The sequence below is a fragment of the Daphnia pulex genome, chromosome 10 (assembly GCF_021134715.1).
Source record: "Daphnia pulex isolate KAP4 chromosome 10, ASM2113471v1".
In the NCBI taxonomy this organism is placed as follows: Eukaryota; Metazoa; Arthropoda; class Branchiopoda; order Diplostraca; family Daphniidae; genus Daphnia; species Daphnia pulex.
Genome location: NC_060026.1, coordinates 4,538,137 through 4,564,163, shown reverse-complemented (window position 1 = coordinate 4,564,163; position 26,027 = coordinate 4,538,137). Strand labels below are relative to the sequence as shown.

Below are 26,027 nucleotides of genomic sequence, written 5' to 3'. Positions count from 1 at the left end.
ATATCATTCACACAAAAATATGGAAATCCTTGAGCGTTGAATAATATTTTCTTATTGTAATCATGGTCTTGCTTTATATAACGCATATAATCTACATTTTGTATGTGTTATTACAGAGATCACCGATATAGTAACATATGACGATACGGATAATATATATATACTGACAACTCATAACATAAACGCGTAATCAGAACGATTTGGAACCACTTATTACGAAATCATAGAAAAGGATGTATATTATTAGATCATACTGTAATATATATATTTATATATATTTCAAGGAAACAGGGAAGGACTGGTATGGACCAGAGGGAGTTTTTTTTGAACCGACGTAATAACAGCGAATCACTGCTGTGCATTTATATTTGGCGCGCCGAAAAGCCAGCACATCAGCGACGACTTTTATTTTATTTCTTTCGAGTCATTATTTTGTTTTGCAAATTTGTCTTCTTCTTATTCATTTATTAATTTCGTTCTTGCAAGGTGTTTCAGCAAACGGTCACCGACGCCGGAGAAATCTAAAATATAGCCAAGGAGAAAATCAAATCAATTCAAGCCGGTGGAGAGAGAAATAGCTGCAACACAAGATGACTGAAAAGAGCGAAACGGCTCGCGTGAACCAAATACAAACGAACCTGATCGCATTCTTCTCGCGAACGGAGCGTGTGCCAATATGCAGTCGAACTCCGGTCGTCGCTCAAGATGCAATTCCAGTGACTCATCTCTTCTTCGCCTATATAAGACGTATTGATTTGTGTAGGTGTGCGTGCGTGTGTGAGGGAGAGAGAGCGTCCAAGTTGCCGGGGATAACGCAGCAGAGTAGCGACCAAGCCAATGAGTTGAAAAGAAAGATTGTATCAGTATTAAGGGACAGAGTAGCGGTATATGAGGCTCTGAGGGAGTTCTGGGAAGAGAAGAAGAAGGCGAAGGCAAGGCAAGATAGAGAATATATCAAAAGGAATATAAGCAGAGCGCAAATTGAACGAGCTGCGCCACAGCTCGCGCTAGTCTCTGCGGAGATGATTGAATGCAACTAATACCTGATGGCTCTTTGGCCGATAGGACGATCCTCCCGATGAAATCATCCTTTGCAATTCCACCATTGAAATCCCAAACGCTGACTACCAAGCTAGATTCAGGCAACTCGGCTGCCGCAACATTGAAACTTTTCATGGGGTATGGCCAAAAAACCAATATTTAAAAAATCGTATTAAATGCATCGTGAAAAATAAATGCATGTACCTGATTGTTTCGCCCCAGACAGGATCGATGGTGTTTCTCTTGCGAGATGATTTTTTCGTCTTGATATGCTTGCCAGCCACCACGAGAGAGACCCTGACATACGGCACTGGTGAAATTGAAAAAAATAGGAGTCAAAAGGTCGAAGATTGTCTTATAAATACGGACACATGACAATATAGCAACAAGCAGAAAGACGAATAGTGAATAGTGAATGAAGAATAGCGGGTTCGAAGAGTTGCATGTCAACTCAACAAGTTCTTTAGTTAATATTATATTTGACAATTGGGATATAGGTTGGTGCTGGTCTATAGAAAATAGGACTAGCGAATCAGAAAGCTAATTCAGTTCTCCAACTGACGCATAATATTCTGCTCTGAAATTTTCAGGAAAGAGGAAGAAAAATCTTTTCATGTTTCAAAAATGAGATGTGTATAGATCTAAAAAATGTTGAACAAACCTATTGTGTGTGTATTTAATTATCGAGAAATGCCTCGATCCATTTTTCGTTAGCTAATTTCATTAGTTTTTTTTTTTTTTCGATTGATATGTGATTACTTTCCACCTAACAAATCTGGCGTTCCAAATTTAATTTGCGGATAAATGCGAATAGGTAAGTTCAGTGTTGAATAATAACAATACAATTTTAGTAATAGAATTTGCCGCTGAAAGTTCGTTGATTTCCCAGAAATGAAACTATAAATTGTGTAACTTCAATAATAAAATAATGGCTTGAGTAGGCAGGTATCGATTTTTTAAATAATATTTCGTCAGATTCTAAAAGTATCAAAACAATTTAGGTAAACAAATACGTACGGTCGATCGATTTGGTTTGTGGGGACACTCTTTCGACGAATCAATTAATTCTCACTGGATAAAGTTTGCAAGTATAACACTGAACGAAGAGGCCATGAAACCGTAATAAGTAGGTAGGCGTATAAACTAAGTAATCGATGGGCGCGGACGAGTGAAGAATCAACATTCTTGTCACAAATTTTCAGTCTGCTCGTTCAAGCATTTTGGGTGGAATGGTATAAGCGGATCTTCCAAAAACCGATAGCTATATCGCCCTTATACTCTTCTTATATTAATTCAATAGCCGTTAAGCTATTTGATAAAGGTGAAACTTTTGCGAGAGGCATTGAATTAGAGGGGACAGTATGCAGTGATTTAGAACTTGCAGGTCGAAACGGCTTTTAAGAATATTTCAGCGTTAAAAGAATTTTAAGTCGGATATAGTCCACAGCCGGAAGGAAATAATCAAATCAGTGCTTATGATTGCTTGATATACCATCTCAAAATTTCATGCCTCCACCTGCGTGTGGATTCTTTACGTCAACTTATATATTCCTATGAGATTTGATTCCAGGGAAAAGACCGAAATGATTCGACAAACATTGTAAAGAATCATTGGGTCCATGTATAAAGGGCTTGGGATGTACCGTATATACTCAGAAAAGGGCACTTGTACGCAACACTGAAGACGTCCTGCCGGGGTACTCAGTTGAACTTTGTCGTCATCAGCCTCTAAGTGCTGGTAAATGTTAAGTCCTTGATCGATATTATAAGAGTTAGATATATGCCAGCTACGTAGTATATAGCCTTGAGGAAGCACATTGTTGCAGACTACTTGCAGAGTTTGAAGCGATATCTTACATCTACCATTGTTGGTGTTTTCTGCGCAACTATACTAATTGTTATAGAGCCCATATATCATAGTGGACAATGTAACCAACAACTAACTTACCGGAGCCTCCGAAATTGGTTTGTAAAAGTTGTTTTCCTCGGAGCAGGTCCAAGTTGAGTCTTCGGGCAGAGGGGAGGTACGTCAGTGAGACAAGAATTTCTCCTAATTCGGGAGAATGCGAATCCTGTATACGATGCATAAATAAATAGATTCAAACGGTACACTGTAGTGATCCATTTTCACAGCAAAGAAAATAGTCGGAAAATAGATTAATGCACAAATGTAAATGTATCATTTTACTTTGTCGCCACTTTTTGCTTGTTATCTAGTCTCTTAACTAAATCTGCAATAAATTGAAAACTTCTTGGTGCCTCAAGTCAGACACAACTTTCGGCCGGTGATGAAGATTAAAGTTACGTTGATGGGCTGTGGGGGGGAGTAGCTACTCTGTCAAGCTCATCATTATTATCGTAAAATTTCGATTCTGCCATATCTTCAGACCGGAAACGGATTGTTAAAGTAGGCTACAGATATATGAAGAAGCTTGTTTGGGTGTAATTGACACAAAACTTGGTCCAGGATCAAATTGTGTACGTACATAGTCTGTGCCAAAGAGTTCTTCGCTCCAATTGATCATTACTACAATATTGTAATAAATTTAATTGGCTCGTTATTTTCCGATGCGCAATCATATATCGTTCGGAATATATACGTACAACCAGCATTCATCTATATATTTATGTACATCATAAAAAGTAGCCCAGCAGCCTATGCCTATTATCGAGAACCCTTTCCGTTTTCTGTCGTCAGCATTCGAAACGCACAAACAAACGGTACAGCCAGGACTGCTGGTTGTCTGACACAGCGCCCTATTCAGACGTCATGTAACGGTTGCACACGCAGCGATCGAAATGGTCCGACATTTCAGACGAATCGTTCCAAACCCAAAAAAAGAAAACCCAAAAGAGAATAAAACCTCAATTCCGTTTGTAGACTGACCGACGTAATCGTGTGATTTTTCTTCCATTCCAATTCCTTACGCAATGTAAGTATATAACTGTATAGACGATCCATTATATCATAGAAAATATGTGACGGGACGTGGCTTTTCTAACATATGCAAAAGGATGCTACAATGGAAAAGTAATAAAACCATCAACAAATAAGTCCCCGTTTTGAAATCCAATTAGAAAAATGATTACTTTTTTTTTTTAGAGTTTTCGGGATATTTCCGGACCAGCCCAGCCAGCGGATATTATTTATTTGAATTAAGTTGTTTACTATATATGCCGCTATATAAAGATTACAGGCAAAGCAATACACTCTCTCTCTCTTTACCTGGAATTGAGTGCTGCTGGACGCCGGAGCGGACGATATTGTTTATAAAGGCTTACTTGATCGGTGGGTCGGATCCTTTTCCAGATGTGAACTCCTTTGATAAGATTGAGATCGGAGAGTGGAAGGAGGACTTGGCCGATGACGTGATGCCGGTGGGTCGATCGATTCAGATCCTGAACTTTGAGCATCAGCGTTCGCTTCAGCACTTCTCGGTGGGCCAGCTCGTAGGTGAAACCGTGATTGAAGACCGGATTTTGGGTTTTGCGTTGCACCGGTGTCTGGCGGCCATCACGTTGATCCGGTAACAAATACACACGAACGTATCTGGCGAAAAAAGGAAAAAAATAAATCGAGCTATCCGGAATAAAGCGCCAATTTGCGATAGAGCCATAGAGGCGACCAGCGTCTATTTTTCTTTTTTCTCTACTATCATGTCCTTTGTTGGCTGCGGTTTTGCTACGTTCACCCAACTGCCCACATTATCTAGTAAACAAAATGTTGAAGCCATCATCTTGAAATAATTGCGGCACAAAATACAAGCGGTTGGCAGCTCAAATAAACTGGAGCGATTGTCTAGTTTTTGAGGCTTTTTTTGTAGTGAATAACTTCATGTTATTCCCATTGAAAAAACCGGAGCAGGATTTATTTGCGTTAAGATGACTTTCGTTGACAAACCCCCTTGGGCTGACACTCTGTTCAAAAAAGGGAAATGTATAGTTGGTTGACCTTAAGGGCATCAATCTGCTGCATAGATCTGTGCTCTGCCCACGGATCGCCCACGAATGCCTTTTTGCAGTTTCGTAATGGTCTTTCAGCTCGATATAGATATACTGTATCCGATCTGAAATTCGAGCAGCACGTTATGAGTCTATACGGAACAAAAGGGGTTGGATAAATATGAATAACTGGGAATGGTGGGGTGTAGAGACCGAAGAAATATCAGTGAAGAAAACTAATGGGGAAACCGAGAAACAAAGGGAAGTAAATGGGGGGGGGGGGAAGGAAGTACGAAAGCGGAATCATAATCAAATTATGATGACTTATACTAATTAGAAAACGACCATGGGCATGTAATATAGGGAAGAAGGTACAGGTGCTGCAGCATGGGCCAGATGAGAATAATACAAAGACAAGAGGAGAGAGAATTGCCCGAGTTATAGTTCTCCTATTATTTGTTGTACATATAAAGACGGCGGAAGAGATGGGGGGAGGGAGAATAGACGAGGGGAGAAATGAGGCATGGACACACAGCCATTCGTATGTGCATTGTCTTTTGTAAATGCCAACTGCTTTGGCCAACGCTGAGTTTGTGCGCTGTGGCAGGAGCAGCAGTAGAGTCTCAGCTTGGGCGAAATATCGACCGGTCCGCAACCGACAGAAGCAGCTCGCAATGGTCTAGAAGATGCGCGCCAGGGCTGGAGCTAAATCGCTTCCCAAACAATGCGATTATTTTCAAAAGGACAAAATAAAAACCCCCTGCCGGATTACAACGTATATACAACAAGGTCTGCTGCTGCTGCTGCTGCTGTCTTTTCTTTTTTATCATCAGGTTCATCTCTTTTACGACCCATCCTTGGACCCATCTTTATAAGAATATGAATCGTCTCTACAACTCTTTTGTGTGCTGCTGTTGTGTATAGTTTCCGATCCGTCGTTGGCAAACAAAAACGCGCCGCTTTTGTCTGCGCTGGGCCAAAGATCAGCTCTAAGGCTATGCATACAGGATATTGGACGCTGTCGATGGATTGGTGGCGCTTGTTCAATCAACCGAATCAAGCGCAGAGAAATTTTTCGGAAACATTCCGTCCGGAATCACTACGGATTCCGGAGGGGCGGGATTCAGAATTTTTTAAGCGCACCGGAGAGTGTAGACAGACACAGAGGTCGAGTGAGACTATATGATGGCGGATATTTCGACCCAAATATTTGCTTCAATATGAGAACAGATATGAACGCCAAGCACATAATGAGTTCACCCAAGTCGCGACGCTTTCCTTATAGGAGAAACGACTCGAAATGCGAACGACGAAAAGGAGTCTAGATGAGCTAGCGATAGCTGCCGGCGGTATATATATGCTGTCCACTAGATATAAGCTCCGTGCCGGAATAGATATCTACATTCTACCTTTTGAATCAGTATACGCCATTGCCGTCGAGGGCGGATTGCTGATGCTGGTCGCGCGTTATGAATTTCATGATGCGTCTACGGTCTAGTATACGTAGGATCTAGCTGTGCTGGCTGTGTGTCTATAATGTGTATTCTAGATGCGTCTCAGGCGCGCCTTGCAACGCTGTTTACCTTGTGTCAAATAACTTGATTGAAAGGGAATCCTCTCCAGCAGCTCGGCATGAAAACGGAAAGGTAGGGCGCCATTAAAGGTGATGCAACGGCGGCTCAGCGGCCGTGTGAGACGCACAAGTTTCTCATCAGTATGTCGCCACATCACCGCTGTATGTACGTATACATATCTACGCAGATACTTTCAAGGTATATAGCACTTCAAGGTGCTTTGAACAAACTCTCACTCAAAGACCCCCCCCCCCCCATAGATATTTTCACTGCTGTTTAGTCGTCGTGAGAATATGGCGCACAAGAAAGAGCTCATCAACGTTGAGCAGGACTAACGCTCGACGGCGGCTGCTGATGAGCTTCAACATCAGTACATATCCTTTTGAAACCCTTCCGAAAGTTTCAAAGTTTCCATCGCAAGTGAGAGACGAGTGCGTAGTTTCGCCGTGCTCCGGGCAATGGCATATTATAGACAGCCAGGCAGATAGATCATCTCTTCTTCCAATCTCCATCATTCCGGGGAAACTTCCAAGACTTAATAGACAGCGTCAGCGTCATAAATTTCGCGATGGCATTGGCAATCGGCTGCTGCTATAGCCTATACCTATATAGGCTAATATAGTATCCAGCCCTGGATGTAAACCTCTTCTGCTACATCACATGATGATCAATAATGCACGGGTTAATATAATTGGTTAATGTGACGTGACGCAGGGCTATATAAGTGGCTAGAAGCGACTGCATAAGCTCCCGCCGACATCGATCTTTCTATTGTCTAAATAGGAGAGGCCACACATAATAGCCGTATGAGTAGTAGGATGTAACTATATAGCCCGCGACTAGACTTATTGCATGACGGCGTATTATAGAGATTTATACACCGATATTATATATATAATAAATAGGGACTATTAGCCTGCTCAGCGATTTCTTGTGAATCCTTCCGTATTCTTGTCAAGTCTCTCGTCATGTAATACTGACTTAATGTCAGGGTTATTCCGCATATTCTTTGTCACCTTCTCTACGATTATGCCAAGAATAATGGCACGTCTACTTCTGAGCGAAATAACGTCCAAACGCCTCGCAATATTAGTGACACACTTGGTTGTCGGCTATCAACAAAAGCTGCACGGCTCGAGATGTAACATCTAAACCGTTTTAGATTAGAGCGCCGAATCAATTCACCTCTACCAGTTGAATCATTTGATGCAAGGGTTATCATCCGGTATTCACATAATCGGAGTGCTGCTGATTCCAAGGAACTCGCTCTCTCACTCTCGAAGAAATTCATGAGTGAAATTAACTCTAGACTAATATACCATTCACAGCATGACTATTCTAAATGTGTATACACTGTGTACGGTATGTACACATGTAGAGCTGATGGTGCATACTGCATGGTACTGACTGGTCTCTAGGAATGATTTATTCGATCGATATACAGCAGCATCTATCCGCTGTGAAAAGTTATATGGGATGGAATGCAGAGGGCATTAACGCAGTCTCGAGTTCAATGAATCAAATCTAAGCGCAAAACGAGCGGAATCGATCCGACCATCCGACATCGACACTTGATACCAAATAATCTGGTACGTCATATGTGACTTTGCACAGTGCTGATGATATGATTCAAACTTACGGGTTGGAATGAGGCGGATCCTTGCGGTGCCGACTCGGAGTGAAGGACGAGTCCTGCGCCGACTGGGCCGGTTGCTGCTGCTCTTGCTGCTGGCCGGCGTCGCTTGCGGGAAGGGCGGCGACGACAGCGGCGGCGACGACGGCCGGCTTGGGCAGCGGCAAGTGGCAAGCTTCGACGATTTTGACCAGGAGGATTTTCTTGTGATCGTCGTAAATGAGCGAGAAGTGGATCTGTCCTAAGGGCGTCGCTTCGATGGGTCCGTCAAAATGGAGGTCGACGTCGCCGTAGCCGCAGAGCCCGGCGTCCATTGACACGCCTTCCATCGACTCGACCGACGTCTGGGCGTACAATTCCGGCTGGAGACTCTCTATAGACACTTCTGGCGTCAAGCTGTCGCCATCAATCAATAACAAGTAAATTATGAATAACCTTTCATAAAGTTCAACGACCTTTCACATTATGACATTTAAAAAAAAATGAATTTCATATCATGAAGGAAAAAAAAGTAAAAGGGATATCTATAATGTGTTTTTTTCTTATATTCTAAATGTAAAAGGCTTACTGGTACTTTTTGCGCCTGGTCGTGGAGCTCGTAGGTGGAGTGGTGGCCGAATGGCTGCCATTGGCGCCGGGAGCTGATTGCTGATGCTGGCCGGACGGGCGGTTTGTCCATCCGCTCCAGAATTCGATGGTGCTGCGACTTTCGAACGAAGGTAATGTCTGGCCGAACCACAGGACTCGTCTCTGCCAAATTTGGCGGTACATTTCCGTCTTGAGACTGCTGCTGCGGACTTCTTTCAGAAGGTGACTTTCTTCTTCGCCGTGCTGGCCTCCGTCGTTGGCACTGGCTGTGGCGTTGTTGGCTCCGCCGGCCGTCGCTCCTTCTGACGACCTTCAATGACCATTTCGAAATATATTTCAATAAAATATACATGTTGCCGACACGCCGACTGAATTTTATTGGCCGCTTGTTGCTTGCAGCTGTACGACCCAGACAAGAATGGAACGAGTCAAGTCTAGTATAGTAAAAGGCTATAAATATATGGTAGTCAGTGGATGAGATTAGTATCATTTCCTTTCATCACTCGCGTCATAGCATCAGGAGATTGCTAGTTGGCATACATCCGCCATCCAAGCGTATAATATCGCCCAGCGTTATGGGATATTCAAAATTGATTTAACAGTAATTGCATAAAGGGTGCCTAAAGCTACCGGCTATTGCATCAAAAGATTATGACGATCAATTAACTTTTAAAATGTTTTTGAAATCAAGTCTAAGACGTACTCCTCTAGTAGCTATATTTTTAATAGTAGCTATATTTTAATACTCTATAGTAGCTATATTTTTCGCATTTATATTTAAATGCGCAAAAATGTACATCTTCTGTGTAAACGTGCTTTTGATTCACCCATTAAGACCATACAAGAAAAATTTCAGATTAATGAAACACAATTCGAGTGCTACCTCGACTAGAAATTTTGGCGCTTGATTGATTGTAATAATTGATTTAAGACAAATTTGCAAGTGATCTTTGACTCAGACTGCTCTTCCAAGTCAGCAGATTATAATTGCTTCAAGTCAAAAAATAAAAGGCAAAGAAGTAGAAAAAGAAAAAAAAAACTGTTTCAACGTGGCAACGAAAATGTGCAGCAGTCGACGCTCACCGAGTGATTCCATAAAGTCAAACATTTATCATAATCAATATCGAACGCGCGTATACAGTCTAGAGAGGGAGAGAGAGAGAGACATGCGTGTGTGTGTCTCCCGCTACGAGTTGCATCAACAAAGAATGCTTAACGACTGTTAATAGCGCGTTTTTATAATATATAGCTAAGCATATAGCTGATGCTGAGCTCTGCTGTGTATATAGCTTATCAGAATCGAGCACATATTACTGGGTTAAATAGGCAATACGGTACATACTTGGCACTGTGTGTGGGGGTACCGACGCTGTTCGGATGAAGAGACGCCGAAAGGTTTTGGCCGCCGGATTGTTGGGCGGATGAGGCGTTGATATCTTGTTGATGCAGAACGTACTCGATATCCTTCTTCTGCTGGCGCCAGTCTTGCTGGCGCTCGTGGTCGCTGTTGTCGGGACAGCAACAGCAGAACCGACAGACGGCGTAGTAGACGTCCATCATCAGCATCCAGCCTACTTTTTTTGGGTTGCTCACGCCCCTTGGTCCTTCCGCTTCTTCTCGCCTTTTTCCGATTCGCTTCCGCTTCTTTCAACACTTGCTCCTGCGGCTGCTCCTTCACTCTCGCCGCTTTCTCTTGTAGTCTGTGTAAAATAATTAGCATGCGACAATCTTAAATTCAGATGGAGTTACCAGGTTACCGTGACTGACTTTGATTTCACGATTATTACAGCACCCCAGCAGCACAGACAGACAATATAAACCGAAACCAAGGAATTATGGCCTACCAAACATTTAATTTTTTTCTAGTTTTATATGGGGATAAGTTCGTTAGACAGAGGCTCATCTTTACAGTTATACGGAAAACCTAAATTCTTTCTTGGATATTACAAAATAATCAATTCATTTTTAAATGTAGGCTAGATGAATGAGACATACTTTCATCAAATTAACTCTTAAACCAACAAACATGAAATAATGCAGCGGTAAACCACATGTTGATTTGGCTGTATATGTCAGCATATCTGCACTGAGCGTGACCAAGAAGAAAAAAAAGTCTAAAAAAAAACCTTAAGTTAAACTATTAATGCGTTCAACATACGCACACACAGGTCTGCCAACCGTCGGTGTTTAATGGTGTGCTTCAAGACGCAGTGTACATATATACATAGTAAGTATAGGGGTTTTTCAGGAACACTATGAATATTGTCATTCATTATATACGCACCGACGGTGGGAATTGATCAGAAATTATCGAGGTCGTTTTGCAGAGCGCTGTTTATGTCCATACGACAGTGTGTGCAATACCTTTCCTTGCTGAAATGCAGGGGGCCGATTATTATTGTCCGTATATATAGTCTACTTCTAGGTAAAGGAACGTTGCCAATGATGGAACTGATACATGAGAGGTTTATCGACGTCGAGGTAATAAATCAGCAGTCAACTGGAAGACCCGCTCGAGCATGTGGCATAGGTATACTGCCGTATATGACACGAGACCTATACCGATACTATACTCTAATACTCCATGCAGTCCGTATACAGGCCAAAAGAGAGGCTTATTACTAGGCACTATAGAGTCTGTACAGGGAAGACTAGAATTGAAAGGTCTATACAACTGCTGATGTTTGATGTCTATAATAGATCGCGTATAGCAGCCTACAATACATGTATACACCAGGACCCCTCACCCCACGACGAATCTTTGTGTGAATTCGTGTAGGCTGTAGGCTGTATAGCTGTAGTTTGGGCGTTCTGTGGAAGATCTGCTGCGTTTCCCGATCGCATTGTACTAGCTAGATGTCTGTTATTGACAAAAATTCGATGTTACTTTTTTTTCAAAGGAAAATATATACCTTTAAAAAAAAGGGAAAGATAAACATTTGCGCACGCGAAAGCATTTTTTTTTTGTTATTACTAAAGAAAATGTTTTCAACTGTGTGTGCGTCTGAAAACAAAAGAGACATGGAAGAAAGAAGAAGAAGCGTCTTTTTTTTCTCAAACAAATTATCTTTTCTTTCACTTAACCTTGGAGAACAAAAATATAGAACGAATGTTTAACCTCAATTCCTCTCGGCCCGGAAAAAAAAAAGCTGGGCGAACGTGTTATCTTTTTAACAATTTTTCGGCGGGCTAAATTGAACTATGCACGCGGAACGTGGGGGGGTCGTCATAGTATCGGTAAATTGCGTCGCCTTCCTTTTTTTCCCGTCTGTACTAGCTACTACCGGTTTAGGTTATCCCCTTATTAAAATGGTTATGGAGACGACCGAGACGGAACGGAATCTCTAGAAAAGTCCTGGAAAAAAGACAAAAAAAAATGGGATCGTCTCTCCTATTTTCTTTTGTTTTTTCTTCTCGCAGCAGGAGAAACTGCCAAAGCAAAAGAAAAACTGAAATGATTACAGTGAAGAGCCAGCAGCTAGGAGAAAAATGACTCTGTTGTCTACTTTGTCGTCCATGAAAATTGCAACAGATTTTCTTCGCCCAACTTGCGCCCAAAGTATAGGTGTGCACGTACTGTAGAAGAAGCTTTTGCCGACGAGACTCGAGAGATGTATATACAAATATGTCAAGGCTTTGAAATATTAAACTGTCAATGTCGTTCAAAGAAACATGATTTCTCCCGAACAATTTCTACGCTGGGAACTTCTATATTCTAGTCTGTGCTATAGCGGCCCATTGTATATTTACGGGACGCAACACCATCCATCACCATGCGAGAGAGTCGCACAATATAAATGGGTAGGTCTAATACACACAATAACAAGGCCCCTGGCCCCTCTTGTTGCTCGTCTTCTGCGACGTGCTCCTGCTGGTCACGCCGAGTGCGTGTATAACAGAGTGGTCACGCAGTCTCGGCGTTATCAGATTAGATTGCGATTCGCGGGCATGTCGCGGTTATAATAGTTGCACAAAGGCTTACAATCAGGGAAACGAGAATGTATAGATATACATATGCAGTAGTCTGGCGGAACAATAGATTTTGCGATGACCCCACGCGCGTCCGGCCGGCCAGGAAAATCGGCGTCTGCTGCCAGAAGAGCAACAGCAGTCCGGCCAGAGAAACAAATGAGGATCAAGTCGTCCTAATAGGCAAAAGCCATAAAGGTCATTGAAAGGAGAGGCTAGCGCCACCATACTCTCTCTTTGTTGTGTGGTCCCCATATAAACTCACCAATAATAATCGATAGCGGCTACTACCCGTCACTTTACGGGACATCTTACCGGTTGAATTATGGGCGACTATAAGTCTGACTCTGACTCTGCTTTAGGACTCTAATGGCCTCTGCCATCATGTGGGGTGGGCCATCAGCAATAAAACAAAAGGTGTGATCAAATCCACTCTTAATAGTCACATTTACCTAGGAAAAAAGTTAAATGGTTCTAAAGCGCAGACAGTCTCCAAAAGGCTAAGGAAATCTCTCTTTAAAAAAATCTATAGGCGCCAACCAGTTAAGACTCTTTTAATAGAATTGCTGATAACATCAAATGTTCATCCCTAAACAAAAGATTAGACCACCCAGAAAGAAAACACCAACTCTTAAGACCTTATAGCTCTATACTACTTAAAAAAAAGTCTGTAAGCTCTAGACTGCCGTCAGCACAGCAGCAGGTATCAATAAATGGCGCAACTTTCTATTTTCGTCTATAGCAGCAAATAAAAGAGAGATCCATTAATTCCATGACGGGGGGAAATTGCGACATCAATCTCCCTTTTGGAAGCCACAAAGCCCGCGAGTGAATAAAAATCAGGTCCTAGTACTCCAATGGACAACTGACAGAGCAGCAGCTCACATAATGGTATGACTAAGTGTCGCTTGTCAAAAGTTTGATAACTTACATCATACGGCAACTTTTGTCAAGAGATGTGTGAGACGCAAAGTCGAAACGTGTAATATACTAGCTATCTACTATACTGGTCGTCTTTGTTGTTTGTGCTATTGGGTTTCAAGAGCAAGGAATGGCGCCGTGTTTTGAGTCTTACCTGATGCTGGTGTAATGGAAGCACTATCGGAAGAGGCCATCCACGGCGCAACGAGAGTGGGTAACGAATGACTGGTAGAGCGATCATCAGGTTGCCGTCAGTCTATAGGAGACGTACGATGGGGGGGGGGGGGGGGGATATAGTATAGAAAAGGTGACGGGCGGGCGGACGGGCGTCGGGGTGTCGGCCGCCATCTATAAGAGAGAACATGGGGGGTGAGGATAAGAGAGCCTATAGTGGGGGAATGAGGAGGGGAGGTGGTAGGATCTTGACGCCAACTCACGAGAAGATGGAACGATTGCGCAGGTTTTGCGACGCAGCCGCGTCTGTACTACTACACCGAAAGTCTCTCGTTTGGCTGGTGCATCAAGCCGCTCAGATACGGCAGCAACATATTGCGCACAGCCTTAAGAGTCTCGTATATATTTATAGATATCTAAACATATATGATGTGCTCTATTTTAGGTATATCCTGTCGCTATAACAACATACCCGGTATCTCTGCAACAACCGGTGACGAGATGTGTACCTCTAACGTAACCGCTCCGCAGAAACTTTTATTCTTTCCATTTTTTCTTTTCCAATGTCGAGCGCCTTTTTCTTAATGAAATTGTCGTTTAGACTCGTCTTGTCTATTGGACGACTGGAATCGTTTATCGGACAGGGCATTGTGGGCCGTCGGGCGACGTACACCTCTATTTCTCCTGCCCAAAATGAAGGACGGACGTTATAAACGGCCATCTTGAGTGGAGATTCTGCTGTCGTTTCTCTATTTATGGCTGATATTTCTCCCTCGACTTGCCCATCGTCGTGTCTTTCATTGATGCCCCCCGCGCGCAGCGAATGATGCGTTTGACAGTCCAAAAGAGGTGGGCAAATATTCGACAAACAAATCATTAGTCGTTCTCTGCTGCCGGTGTAGCTCTGATGATATATAGAAAACGGGAGGAGGAGGAGGAGGAGGAGGAGGCAGCAGCAGTCGTCGTGATGGCGGTGTGACATAAGAGACGTCTATTATAGATTCGGAGAATGCTGCGCTAGTTCACAGCTGAATCGTATCAGCAATCAGCGGCCGGGAAATAATGAGAGGAAAAAGGGCTGATTATTTCCTTCTTCTTTTCTTTCTCTTTCTTTTCCTCCGTCGTCGTCGTGTTTTGAACGGGTTTCAAAAGAGAGGAAAATAGAAAAAGCGTCGCCTGCTGATTATTGATTAGCAAAGAGAACACCTGACAAATGACCGACGAACCCCCCAGTGTGTGTGTTGCCCCCGTTAGGAGAATAATTTCAAGAAATCCAACTATCCATCAATTACAGACTGCTCGACTCGTAAACTCAATCAGAGAGAGTTATTGATTTTTGTTGGGCGTCTTCAGCGGTGGCGGCGGCGGTGGCGGTGGCTGCTGCTGCACGTCGGGAATATATAGCAACAGCAACAACAGCAGGGATGAGTTTCCTTTAAAAGGACAAGAGAGAGAAAGGATAGATGTACACAAAAGAGAGAGAGAGAGATGTGGAGAGAAGAGAAAGGGAGAGAGAGAAAACACAGCCAAGGAGAGAAGAAGAAGAAAGGAATAACCAAAAGAGTCTTTACAGTGAGAGAGACGATGCGGTTTAGCGAATATTCGAATGTTTCACAAGGTCCATGATAGTGGCAGCACATCCACCAAAAGAGCGCTGGGATGAAGGATTTTCAATGCAATTGAAAGAGAAGAAGAAGAAGAATACAAAGGCACGCTCGGACCGATCGCGTAATCGCCATGCCATTCGACGTCATGAATATGTCAGATAATGCCCTGCATAATGACGAATCATCTCGATTACAATCGCGGGAGCGGGGGACAATAACGATGATATACGAACATATGACGTATAGGTTCTCACAAAGGCTCTCACAGTACTGCACTACTCCTTATTATTGTCTCCTACTTTGCTCACTTCCTTGGGAAAGATTGAAGGCTTGGTTATGGGCCCCAAAATGTTTATTGTGTCCCTGGGGTTTCCATCCGTTCTGTGATTGGCTGCAAATTAGGCAGAATTATCGCGTGTTAAAAGGGAAACTTTTCATTTTCATTTATTTTTTATTCAATTCGCCGTATTAAACTACGTGTTTGAGAAAATTTTCAAATCTGTTGGTGTTTTTGTTCATTTTATATATTTATTAATTCGGTCGAAATTCAAATTTTTGTGGTTCCCGCCGGTTTGTGATTGGCTGCAAAATTGGGCAGAATTATCCCGTGTTAACAGGGCTATTGTTCGTTTTAATTTATTTTTTATTAAATTTTCCGTATAAAACTAAGTGTCTGAGCAGATTTTCAAATCTGTTGGTGTTTTTGTTCATTTTATAATTTTTTGTTGTGTTTGTTCAGAGCCATTAACTCTTGTTTGTTTACAAATGTCGTAGGCGGCTGTCGTTTGTCATTGTTTTTGATGCTGTCAATGCAGAGAAATGTGACTTGGACAACTTGGAATTCGGATAAGTGACTTTTGCATGTTGTATCTTTAGATTTTTCTACTAATTTACACTGTTTTTTTCCCTAGGTGTATATTTTATGATTCTATATGATGGACTTTCTTTTTACTGGTTGCCTTTATTTCGTGATTTCAAGTATGAAATTGAGCTTTGCATGTCATGTAGGTTTATCTCGACCTAGTTTTTTAAAATGTTTATAGCCCTACCATCAACTTATTTTTTTCTTCAAATTCTAGATGCATCCTGTCAGTCATTGTAATAAATTGACTATTAGCGCCCAGTCACTTTCCATACTCGAGATCCTCATGTTGTAAAAAGCCTATATCACATGTATGAAGCCCATATTGGTATACAAATGTGTCGATACAAGGTATGTTTCCATTACTGTTATCACACCAGAACAGTGAAGCATTTAAGACCATTACAATTCAGATTTTCATAACCAGTATATAACGGTTTTCTTGCTCATGAACCTTACGATTTTTTCTCTTTTCATAATATTGACGATGTAACCTGCAAGCTGCAACAGAGTGTTTGTATTATGGCTGTTTATTTTCTGTTTAGTAGGCAACCTCTGAGGGCTAGAAAGAGTTTTATTTCTCATAGGTAAATTTGTAATTAACATAGAGAAATTATTTGTCCAATTGCTACCTACAGTGATAGTGGACTTTTCTACTAATTTACGCTATGATATTATCACCGCAGTGCCATTCAAAAAGTCACTCGGTTTCGCGCTCAAGAACAAATTTGTTTCTTTCGACAGATTTCTGTGTTATAAACACGACGATCAAGAATTGACAGCGAACGATAAAAGATATGTCACTTTTTTGAAGGTGTATGCGTGAATCGTGGGACCGGTCGTCCATCAAGTCAGGTCGGATATGTGCTGATGTCACTGCATTCAAATGTTGGAAGGGAAAATGTTATGGCGCGATGAATTATGCCAGGCTGCTGGCCGAGCCAAGGCGGCGACGGAATTAACGGTACAAGGCCCGCGGTGGTGTGTGTGTGTAGTATACGTGAACAATATAATGCCAGCTGATGGCCAACTCAATGGATATCTTCTGGCTGGCCAACAATCTGGCCTTCACAAACAGGTAGTCGAATAACGGTTCATTCTTCTTCTTTTTTACCTGCCTCTCCCTGAATTTTCTTCTTCTTCTTCTTCCAGTCATTTCATTTTTTTTTCAGGTGTACGTCAGCACCAAAACTGTTGGGTTCTTGGCGACCCTTTTTCCTCCGCCTTGTTCGCCATTGGATATACCTTAGATTGCCTACCTGGCGGCTCCTCCCTCTTATCTACCCATTTCGTCATTTTCTTCGCATTTCCTTTTGCGCCCCCTTTTTATTCCTTCTCTCCTCTTGCTCTCACCTTTCTGCCTTTGCACCGTTGTCTTTTCCCCCCTTCTTCTTCCTCCTTCTACGTACTATGTGTGTGTGTACATGTATACAAGGCAGCCATAAGATAGCTACTCTATCCGCTTGCTGCTGCTGGATTCTTGGTCTGGTGGTTTGTCGAGCGGGCATTGACCAGGGCCAAAATGGCTCCGCGCGCCAAGTCCGATGGGAAGCGGCTCCGTTTTTTTTTCTTTTTCTCTCCGCAGGGGCACTGCTGCTGCTGCTGGCCTGAGTGGGCAGTGCTGGGCAATAAGGCGACTGCTGCTGCTCATTCAAAGTCCCAATAAATACGTACACCAAGTTTGCGCCCACTTCCCGACTGCGAGAAAAATAGACATTGTTGTTTTTGTTTCTTCTCGACTTTTGTGAAGAAACAACTGTATTGTATATTTAGGGCTCCACGTATACAGAGGCCGGACTCGGTGCTCGGCGTCAGTTTATAAGACACAATTTGAGTGTGTGTATTAGCTGCCGAGTGAATTTATTTTTTTAAAAGCAAAAGAGTCTTTGAGTGCGCCTTCAACAGGTGGTTCGAGTCGCAAGATTTTACGCTTGAAACGGAGTATTTTTTTTCTTCTTTTTCTTGGTGCATTTCCTCACTCCTGAGTTTCTATGCACGGCCCCTTGCTGTATCTTTCTCGATTTTTTCCCCAATTGTATTTTTCTATTCGTTTGTGGACGAGGAACTCAACAACAACAGCTCGTCGCTGGCTCCAGTGAACTCTAGCCTTAACAAACCCCCCTATAGACGTCTATGTGTGTGTGTGTGGGTGTTGATTTCGTTTTGACGTTCGTCGTGTGTTGGAGTGTGCGGCTTTTTTTGTTTTGTTTTTCACTTTAGTTTATTTATTTGGCCATCGTTGTCGTCTTGTGCCAGAGAAAAAGAATTGCAAACATTTCTGAGCTGACGCTCTTGAGAGGTGGGCAGTGTGTGTGTGTGTGTGTGTGGCTATATAACACACAGTCACTTATTCTGGCTGGCCTGGCTCGTGTGTGTGTGTGTGTGTTGACCAGCTCCAAGTGGACTGACGACCAGCCAGTGACTCGCCTGCGCTCGACTCTTTGTGTTTTCCGCGATTAAACCCTTTTTCTTTTTACTAGCACGACATTGGCAGTTCCGATCGATATCGATCCTTTTGCACTATATTGCTGATCCGCTTTCTCTCTCTCTCGTGTGTCCGGTTTTTTTAATTTTATTTCTCTTATTCTTTCTTTTCGTGGGGAAGAAAACAGGCCAACATCACAGCCCGGGTTGTGTGTCTTAAGTCGGCTCCTCTTGTGGGTTTGTGTGTGAGTGTTGCCCGCTGCTGCACTTAATATCGCCGCCCGACTCTTATCCATCTTTCAACGGATATATCTAAAAGAAACCAGGCTGCTGCTGTTGCTCAGCCAGAGAAAAAGAAAAGCCAATCGTCATCTCAAAGAAGAAGAAAGAGGAAAGAAGAAGAAGAAAGAAGAAGAAGAAAAACGGGCACACACAACAGCGAGAGGAGACGGAGCAAAAGTGAGAGAACTACAGACGAAATACCGGTCACGTTCGTTGAGACGGACGTTGGCCCAGCAGTTGAGAATGCCTTTCGGTGAAGTCATGTATCGCTGCAATGCGCATTACTGTTTCAGCAGCGTCTTCCGCAATCGGGTCGTCGGCTTGGTCATCACACTGGCCCTTATGCAGCTCTTCCTCTTCTCCTTTTACCTCAACGGCCTGCACAGTCAAGTGGTGGTGACGGCCAATACCGGCACTGGCACTGGCACTGGCACTGGCGGCAGCAGCAACAGTCCCGTTTCGTCACTGGAGCAACAGGATGAGCGCCACCAGCAGCAGCAGCCGTTAGCGCAGCAACAGTTGCATCCGCACCAGCAGCCGCCACATCCGCACGGCGACATTTCGCTAATGGACAGCGGGGCCGCCGCGGCCGCCGCTGTTCTCTCAGACATTGACCTTGGCCAAAGGTCACGATCAGTGGGTCAAGAGGTGGAACGGGCGGGCGACGAATTCCTCAACCCGGCCATCATCAAAGCCAAGGCCGCCATGGGAGACGCGGCCAAAAAGGCGCTCGATCACCTCATGACCAACAAGAAACCGGCCATGGATTTGATGGCCATGGCAGCCAAGAAGTTATCCAACGACCCCAACGATCCCATGGCCAAACTCGGATTGAATCTCCTGGCCAACGCTTTCAACAACATCAAGAATAGCCAGCGGGCCGTCCAGCCCAAATCGACGCAGCAGGATCCCAAAGAGGTGAATAAGGGCCTTGTGCTGGACGCCAATGTTAAAGAATCGACATCATCGCCTGTTGCTAATGATGTCGACGATCAATCCAAATCCCAATACGCTAATCTAGCCCAAATGGGCTTACAGATGCTGACCAACGGGCTGGCCGATCCGTCGTCGCTGTTGGCCAGCAAGGGAGTGGCCAGCAGCAGCCCCGACATGCGCATGCTGGAAATGGCATCACAAATGATGTTGAGTTCCAAACTGTCCAAAGCCGGATTTGATCCTCAAATGGCCAAAACAGCCTTGGGCCTACTTAAAGGAGCTGTGGCCAGCCAAAAGCTGGATCCGAGGGTTATTCTCGGTCTTGCCACTAAAATGATGTCCATCCAACAACAATTACAGCAACCATCCTCATCCGCTTCTGGTGACACTAATAATGCTGGCGGACTCAACTTGTTGAGCCAATTCCTCTCCAACGGCCAGCTGATGTCGGCGCTGCTTAATAGCGCCGGGGCCGCCGCCGCCGCTGCCCAGCCGGCAGTTTCCGTCGACCAATCAAACACGATTTATCGCAATTACGTCAAGTTGACCAGCCGGAAGCTGCCAGCCCTCAAATCAAAGATGTCGTCGCCTTATTCAATCCCGTCCAGCAAAGTCGTCGTCGACATTGGATTTCATTTCACGATGGAAGACGTGGACACGTGCCGATCCAACGCCACCTACCTGATCATGGCCGTATCCTCGGCGGCCAACACCGAGGAGCGGCAGGCGGCGCGAGAGACGTGGATCAGAGATTTGCATCAGCTGGTCGGCGGCAAAGTGGACGTCGTCTTCGTTGTCGGCCAAACGGCCAACGTCACTCTGCAGCGGGCCGTCGAGGAGGAAGGCAGGACTCACCGGGACTTGATCCAGACCAACGTGCAGGAGCCAATCGAGAAGAGCGTCTTCAAGACGCTGGCCGGCCTGGTCTGGATCGACCGCCACTGTCCGGAGATTGAGCAAATCCTCAAGATCGATGATGACGTCTACGTCAGCGCAGCGACGATGCTCAAGGCCATGGAGAAAGGAAAGGCTAGGCCCACCATTACGGGCAGCTTGATCGACAGCATGAACCCGTTTACCACGACAGGTGAGTTGTATACATAGTAGACGACGACGAATTAGATATCTAGGCCAATTACTTAGCGGGCCAGCCGAGTGTGCTCCGCGGGTGAATCGGAAATGATTCGCAATACAATCCGATACAATGCGGCCGGCACAGATGTATATATGTTATAATCTATCAATTGAATGTTGTTGTTGTGCTGAGCCCAGGAGAGACCACAATCTTATACAACATGTTCTCATCTTCTTTTGTTATTCTCCTTTCGTCGCAGATGAGAAACACAAAACCACGAAAAAATCGTGGCCTCTCAAGGAATTTCCTCGTTTCATGCTTGGCGGAGCTTACCTGATGGGCAGGCCGGCAGTGCCGCGTTTATTGGCGGCCGCTCAGGTGACTCCCGTCCTCCCCCTGGAAGACGTTTACGTCACGGGATTGTGCGCCATCGGTGGCAAAGTGGAGCTTATTCCCAAAAAAAGGTAAAAAGGGAAACATGGGCGTATAGACTTTATAGAGCTTTTATGTCTGCTGCATTGCTATATATAGACTGGTAAGGTTACTGTATGCCATTGCCTGCGGCACTTAATCGACCAACTCCCACTGTTGATTCGGATATGTAGCAATGGTATCGGCTTATAAGCCGTTAGATCAGTGGTTGACGTCTGTCCCTGTCTGTCCATCTCATTCCAATGCTGACCTTTACACGTGTCCACGCATTTCGGGTTGAGTTGTCTAATTAAACGACCATTGTTTTGTTCTATTTCCCCGCAGTCTGTTTGAAGAAGAAATCAGCGAAGAATTGGACACTTGCACTTTTGAAGATTTCGCCTCTTGGCGCTCGACTGGCGCCGCTGACGTCAAACAGACGTGGAATTTTGCTCAAGCCATGAAAAGGAGCGGCGAAGTTTGCGTAACCACCAACAAGTGCGCACGGACGTTCATGGGCATCTGCATCCCGTCTTCGTCCTAATAGCTCATGCTCCATTGTCTTTGTACATCGAACTGTTTTTTTTTTCTTTTCTTTATTTATCGCCGTTTTTAGAATAATCGGACTGGGCTTCAAACAAGCTCCAATCTATCAAAATTATTTCCAATCTTATTTATTAAATTATGGCTCATTATGGAAATTCCGTACGGTGGATGACGTGATGGTAATTTTGGCGTGTAAAATATTATCTTCTTAGCTGTCCTATTTTCGACAATGTATCCGGATTAAATGGACTCGACCAGGAGAGAGAGCCGCAGCCGTCCCCCAAGCGAAGGGCAATCTTACAGATTAATTTTATAAAAAAAAAGATTGCCAGTTGTTGATTTCTTTCTTACTTACACTCATTACACTCTAGAGGAATAATGAGATTGACTTCTGCAAAATAATGAGATGAGGAATACAAAAATTGTGGGTTTCGATTGACGTTTCTCCGTTCAGAATTGTGGTTATGGTGTAATTGGCAAAGTGAAACATTCCTTGTGAAATTTGTTATATTCCTTCAACGGGAAATTGTGTTAGTGCTATAGTAATTTTGTATCGCAGATTCGCAGACCCTTTTGTGATGTTCAATACTCAAAAGAAGATATCTGCCAACGGAACAAAGGACCAAGCAAAAGACAACATATGCCTCCTTATATTTGAAATCAATTGTCCAATATAATGCACCCAGCTATTTGTGTTTGACCACATTTTCCGAAATATTCATTGGCAAGGCAATAACAGGAAATTGTCATCTGTAATCTATTCAATTCTTTTTTATATTTCCTGAACCTGAATGGACCAATATAATTTATAATGCCAATCGAATGCGGTTGTCTTTTTTGTGCGAGCAATAGAAAGTCAGCAGAGTGACAAGCAGGTGGCTCTACGCCTCTACTGATAGTAAGTGAAGGCACAGGATAGACCCAAGGATGCTGAGTTGCCAGGTCTGGAAAAGGTCGAAAATCTCGATTAGGGACAACATGCCTAAAATTAACACAGTCCTCTTACTTAAAAATAAATAATAAATAAACTACAATGTCGGAACTTGTCGACAACAAATTTTGACACAGACGAACGATTTCGTCAACTTTTTCCGCGCGTAAGGAAAGCGACAGGTTACGCGAATCTACAATTAACCCCAGGAATTCGATTACTTGGTGGGGGGATTCGATAGATTTTTCTACATTTATCAAAAAACCACATTTTTCTAAAAGCTCCGTGGCAACCAAAAATTCCCGCTTCGCCTCCTTTTTGCAAGAATTTAATAGCAAAATGTCGTCTAAATAGATGACAAGACGAAAACCTTGGGACCGTAGGAAGGTCACAATAGGTTTAAGAATTTTAGTAAATAAAAGGGGGGCGGATGTTATACCGAAGGCTAGCGTTTTGAATTGGAAAAGTTGCCCCCCCCCCACCTGATTTGAATAAACTTTCTGTCTTCTTGGTGAAGAGGCACGGTAAGATATGCGTCCTTCAGATCAATTTTTGTAAAAAAATCGTCGGGAGGAATGATCTCTTGTAAAGAACTAACCCCTTCCATCTTAAAATGAGGGGAACAGACAAATTTATTTAAAGCTTTCAAGTTTACTATCGGCCTAAACCCACCCGATTTTTTGGGAATAATAAACACCCCACTGACAAAACATTGCTCCGATTCTTCAACCGGCTCAATAGCTTTTTTTCTTACAAGATCCTGAATTTCTTGATTACAGAGCGCCCATTGACTCTCCCCCATTTCCATGTTGCTTTGGTTACGAGCTTGAAACGGGCTCGCCAAAAACTCTAACTTTACACCCTGACTGATGCTTTGTAAGATCCAGGGATCACTCGACAAACATTTCCAGGAATCAACAAAATGTTTTAATCTACCTCCCACAATGGGCGGAGAATCTAAGGAATAATTAGGTAAAGATAAATTTTCCAACCTGATTGAGTGGTTTCCTCTGCTCCTGTTAAAGGTGCCAGATGATCCGCCGTTATAGCCGTTGCTATAGCCTCCTTGACCGAAATTTCCTCCACGATGAGATTTTGAGGTGCCACGATAACCGCTGCTGGCCGCTCTAGGCCTTGATGACGAGCCATGGCTGCTACTAATGCTTCTAAGAGTTTGGTCGTCTGTTGCATCCTTCACCATGTTCTTGATGAAGTGTCGACCAAAAAGCGAAGCACACTCCCGCGGCTTGGATCGGTGGGGCTCCTTCAACAAGGAGAGAAATTTCGGATCCGAAACTTTCAGCAAGTTTTCCCGTCGGCTGGTAGTCACATTGTGAAACGTGTGGCCCCAGAGACGCAGGGCCGTATCTGCTGCTTCTGCCAATGGAGAATCTTTCAAATCTGTGGATTCCGCAATTTTTTCTCTCAGGAATAAAAGCAGACGCGCTACATCCAAAATTTTGTACTGTTCAGCTTTCAGGGACCTTTCCGTAGCCTCCGCCTTGGACATCTCTGGAGTTTTAATGTCTTTGAAGCGGCGCGAAAAAGAAGAGTCTACCTGGGGACAAACTAAATCAAAACCAGAGTTAGGGAAACTCGGAATGAAACTATCACGAAGATTCCTGGCTTCCGGCGCGCTTAAAGAGGTTGTCATCCAGTTCCTGAAGACCTTCATTCTCTTCCTGGCCACCGTGAATTTGAACTGCTTCGATTCTTGACCCGGCGGCTGAACTGGCTGCCTATCTCCTGGCTGATCATCTGCTGGCTGCTGCCCATCTGCCGGTTGTCCATCTCTTGGCTGATTTTGTTGAGCTCGCCGTTCTTCTGACTGCTCTCTCCTTAAACGATCTTCTTCCACGAATCGCTCCAACCTTTCTCTAGACCGTTCCCTCCGTTCACGCTCCAACCTCTCCTGTTCTGCCTCGTCTGGAGCTGCTTTTGAGCATAAACAATTGGAAAAAGCGATTTATGAATACAATCTATTATAATAATAATAATTATTATTATTCATAGTCCGTAACTATAAAATCTAAAACGCTTGTATCAAATTTACATAATCCCACAGCGTATCATCTGCGTGCTTCGGCTGTCTGCGTCGTAGACAAATAGTTCTTTTGATATTTTACCAAATATAGTGGCGAAACAAACCAAAAGCGCACTTAAACCAGCCCCTTTCCTTAAAAACAAAGCTAAAATCCGGGTGCTCACTTGGTATTTTTTCACTGATATAACCTGGTGTGTGTTCCATTTCCATTAATGTTTAAAATCTAAAGAAGCGAAATGAAGGCACGTTTCTACATTCTAAATATACGGTTTTTTCAGATGATAAAGTTAAAACTGGAATAAAAAATTATAAGAATAAAATAGGAACTGATTAAGACAGGTTAAATTTTCATTACAACTGCCGTGATTTGAATCCTCATCGCTATCGCTTTCTAGATCATCTTCAGCCTCATTATCACTATCTTATTGAGTATCTTTTTTAAGATTTTTCAGCCAAGTATTTTTTTCAGCCTTTAATTGAATGAATGAAATACAAATGAGAAATGAATGAAAATTTTTACGTTACAGGTATTGCTAACATCTCCGCAATCCCCCAAAACGTGTCCAACTACTTGGGTGTCCTGTGTCCTGTGTTATGTGTCCAACGCTGCTTATGAAAAAAATAAGATCGGTCTTTGCCTTGACATCCGTTTAGAGTCTTTCGGTACTACTTTGCGCCAGTTGGAAGCTCCTCCGGAATTAAATGAGATGAAAAATAAGAGGCACACGGAAAGCAGGGAAAAGATATTACTTTGATTCTGGATGAAATGTCAATCAAGAAAGCTATTGCTATGATCCAAAATTTAAGAAATAGTTGGTCTTTATGCGCGAATGAGACAGAGAATAGTTAATGAATTACAATGAAAAATGATTGACAACGGTAAAATGCTAATGTGGGCGCCATTTTAGTATGCACAATAGCCATTCTCTGCACTTCTTATCATACACAAATAAAGCTTACTTAGTGGAATGATCGTGCAAAAACGTTTACGAAAAAAGGAACATAATCATTCGCAGCCTTCTAAAGTGTCGTCATACCAAGGTCTATATAACTGGCAAACCGTGGAA

General features: G+C 43.4%; 2 protein-coding genes across 3 annotated transcripts; one reads left to right on the top strand and one right to left on the bottom strand.

Moving 5' to 3' along the window:
• Nucleotides 1–29: 29 nt before the first annotated feature.
• On the bottom strand, nt 30–13,947 carry LOC124203468 (synaptotagmin-17-like). Of its 2 annotated transcripts, none has more exons than XM_046600139.1 (10): nt 13,823–13,947; nt 10,121–10,478; nt 8,759–9,088; nt 8,197–8,586; nt 4,324–4,591; nt 2,990–3,113; nt 1,246–1,351; nt 1,044–1,168; nt 639–736; nt 30–521 (listed from the first exon to the last, which is right to left on the bottom strand). In XM_046600139.1, the coding sequence occupies exons 2-10, from the start codon at nt 10,342–10,344 to the stop codon at nt 492–494; spliced, it is 1,695 nt and encodes a 564-aa protein (XP_046456095.1). In that variant the 5' UTR covers nt 10,345–10,478; nt 13,823–13,947; the 3' UTR covers nt 30–491. The 2 variants fall into 2 exon arrangements, with proteins under 2 accessions (XP_046456095.1, XP_046456096.1); XM_046600140.1 differs by having other exon boundaries at nt 8,765–9,088.
• Nucleotides 13,948–17,850: 3,903 nt separating this feature from the next.
• On the top strand, nt 17,851–22,803 carry LOC124204129. Its single transcript, XM_046601141.1, has 3 exons — nt 17,851–21,040; nt 21,288–21,492; nt 21,785–22,803. The coding sequence occupies exons 1-3, from the start codon at nt 19,261–19,263 to the stop codon at nt 21,981–21,983; spliced, it is 2,184 nt and encodes a 727-aa protein (XP_046457097.1). The 5' UTR covers nt 17,851–19,260; the 3' UTR covers nt 21,984–22,803.
• Nucleotides 22,804–26,027: the final 3,224 nt, after the last annotated feature.

Coding starts and splice junctions, on each gene's coding strand:
- LOC124203468 (XM_046600139.1), bottom strand. CDS start 10,344: ATGCTGATGATGGACGTCTACTACGCCGTCTGTCGGTTCTGCTGTTGC. Junction 8,587..8,758: donor ACCAGGCGCAAAAAGTACCA/GTAAGCCTTTTA, acceptor TGATGGCGACAG/CTTGACGCCAGAAGTGTCTA. Junction 4,592..8,196: donor GATCCGCCTCATTCCAACCC/GTAAGTTTGAAT, acceptor TTTTTTCGCCAG/ATACGTTCGTGTGTATTTGT.
- LOC124204129 (XM_046601141.1), top strand. CDS start 19,261: ATGCCTTTCGGTGAAGTCATGTATCGCTGCAATGCGCATTACTGTTTC. Junction 21,041..21,287: donor GAACCCGTTTACCACGACAG/GTGAGTTGTATA, acceptor CTTTCGTCGCAG/ATGAGAAACACAAAACCACG. Junction 21,493..21,784: donor GAGCTTATTCCCAAAAAAAG/GTAAAAAGGGAA, acceptor ATTTCCCCGCAG/TCTGTTTGAAGAAGAAATCA.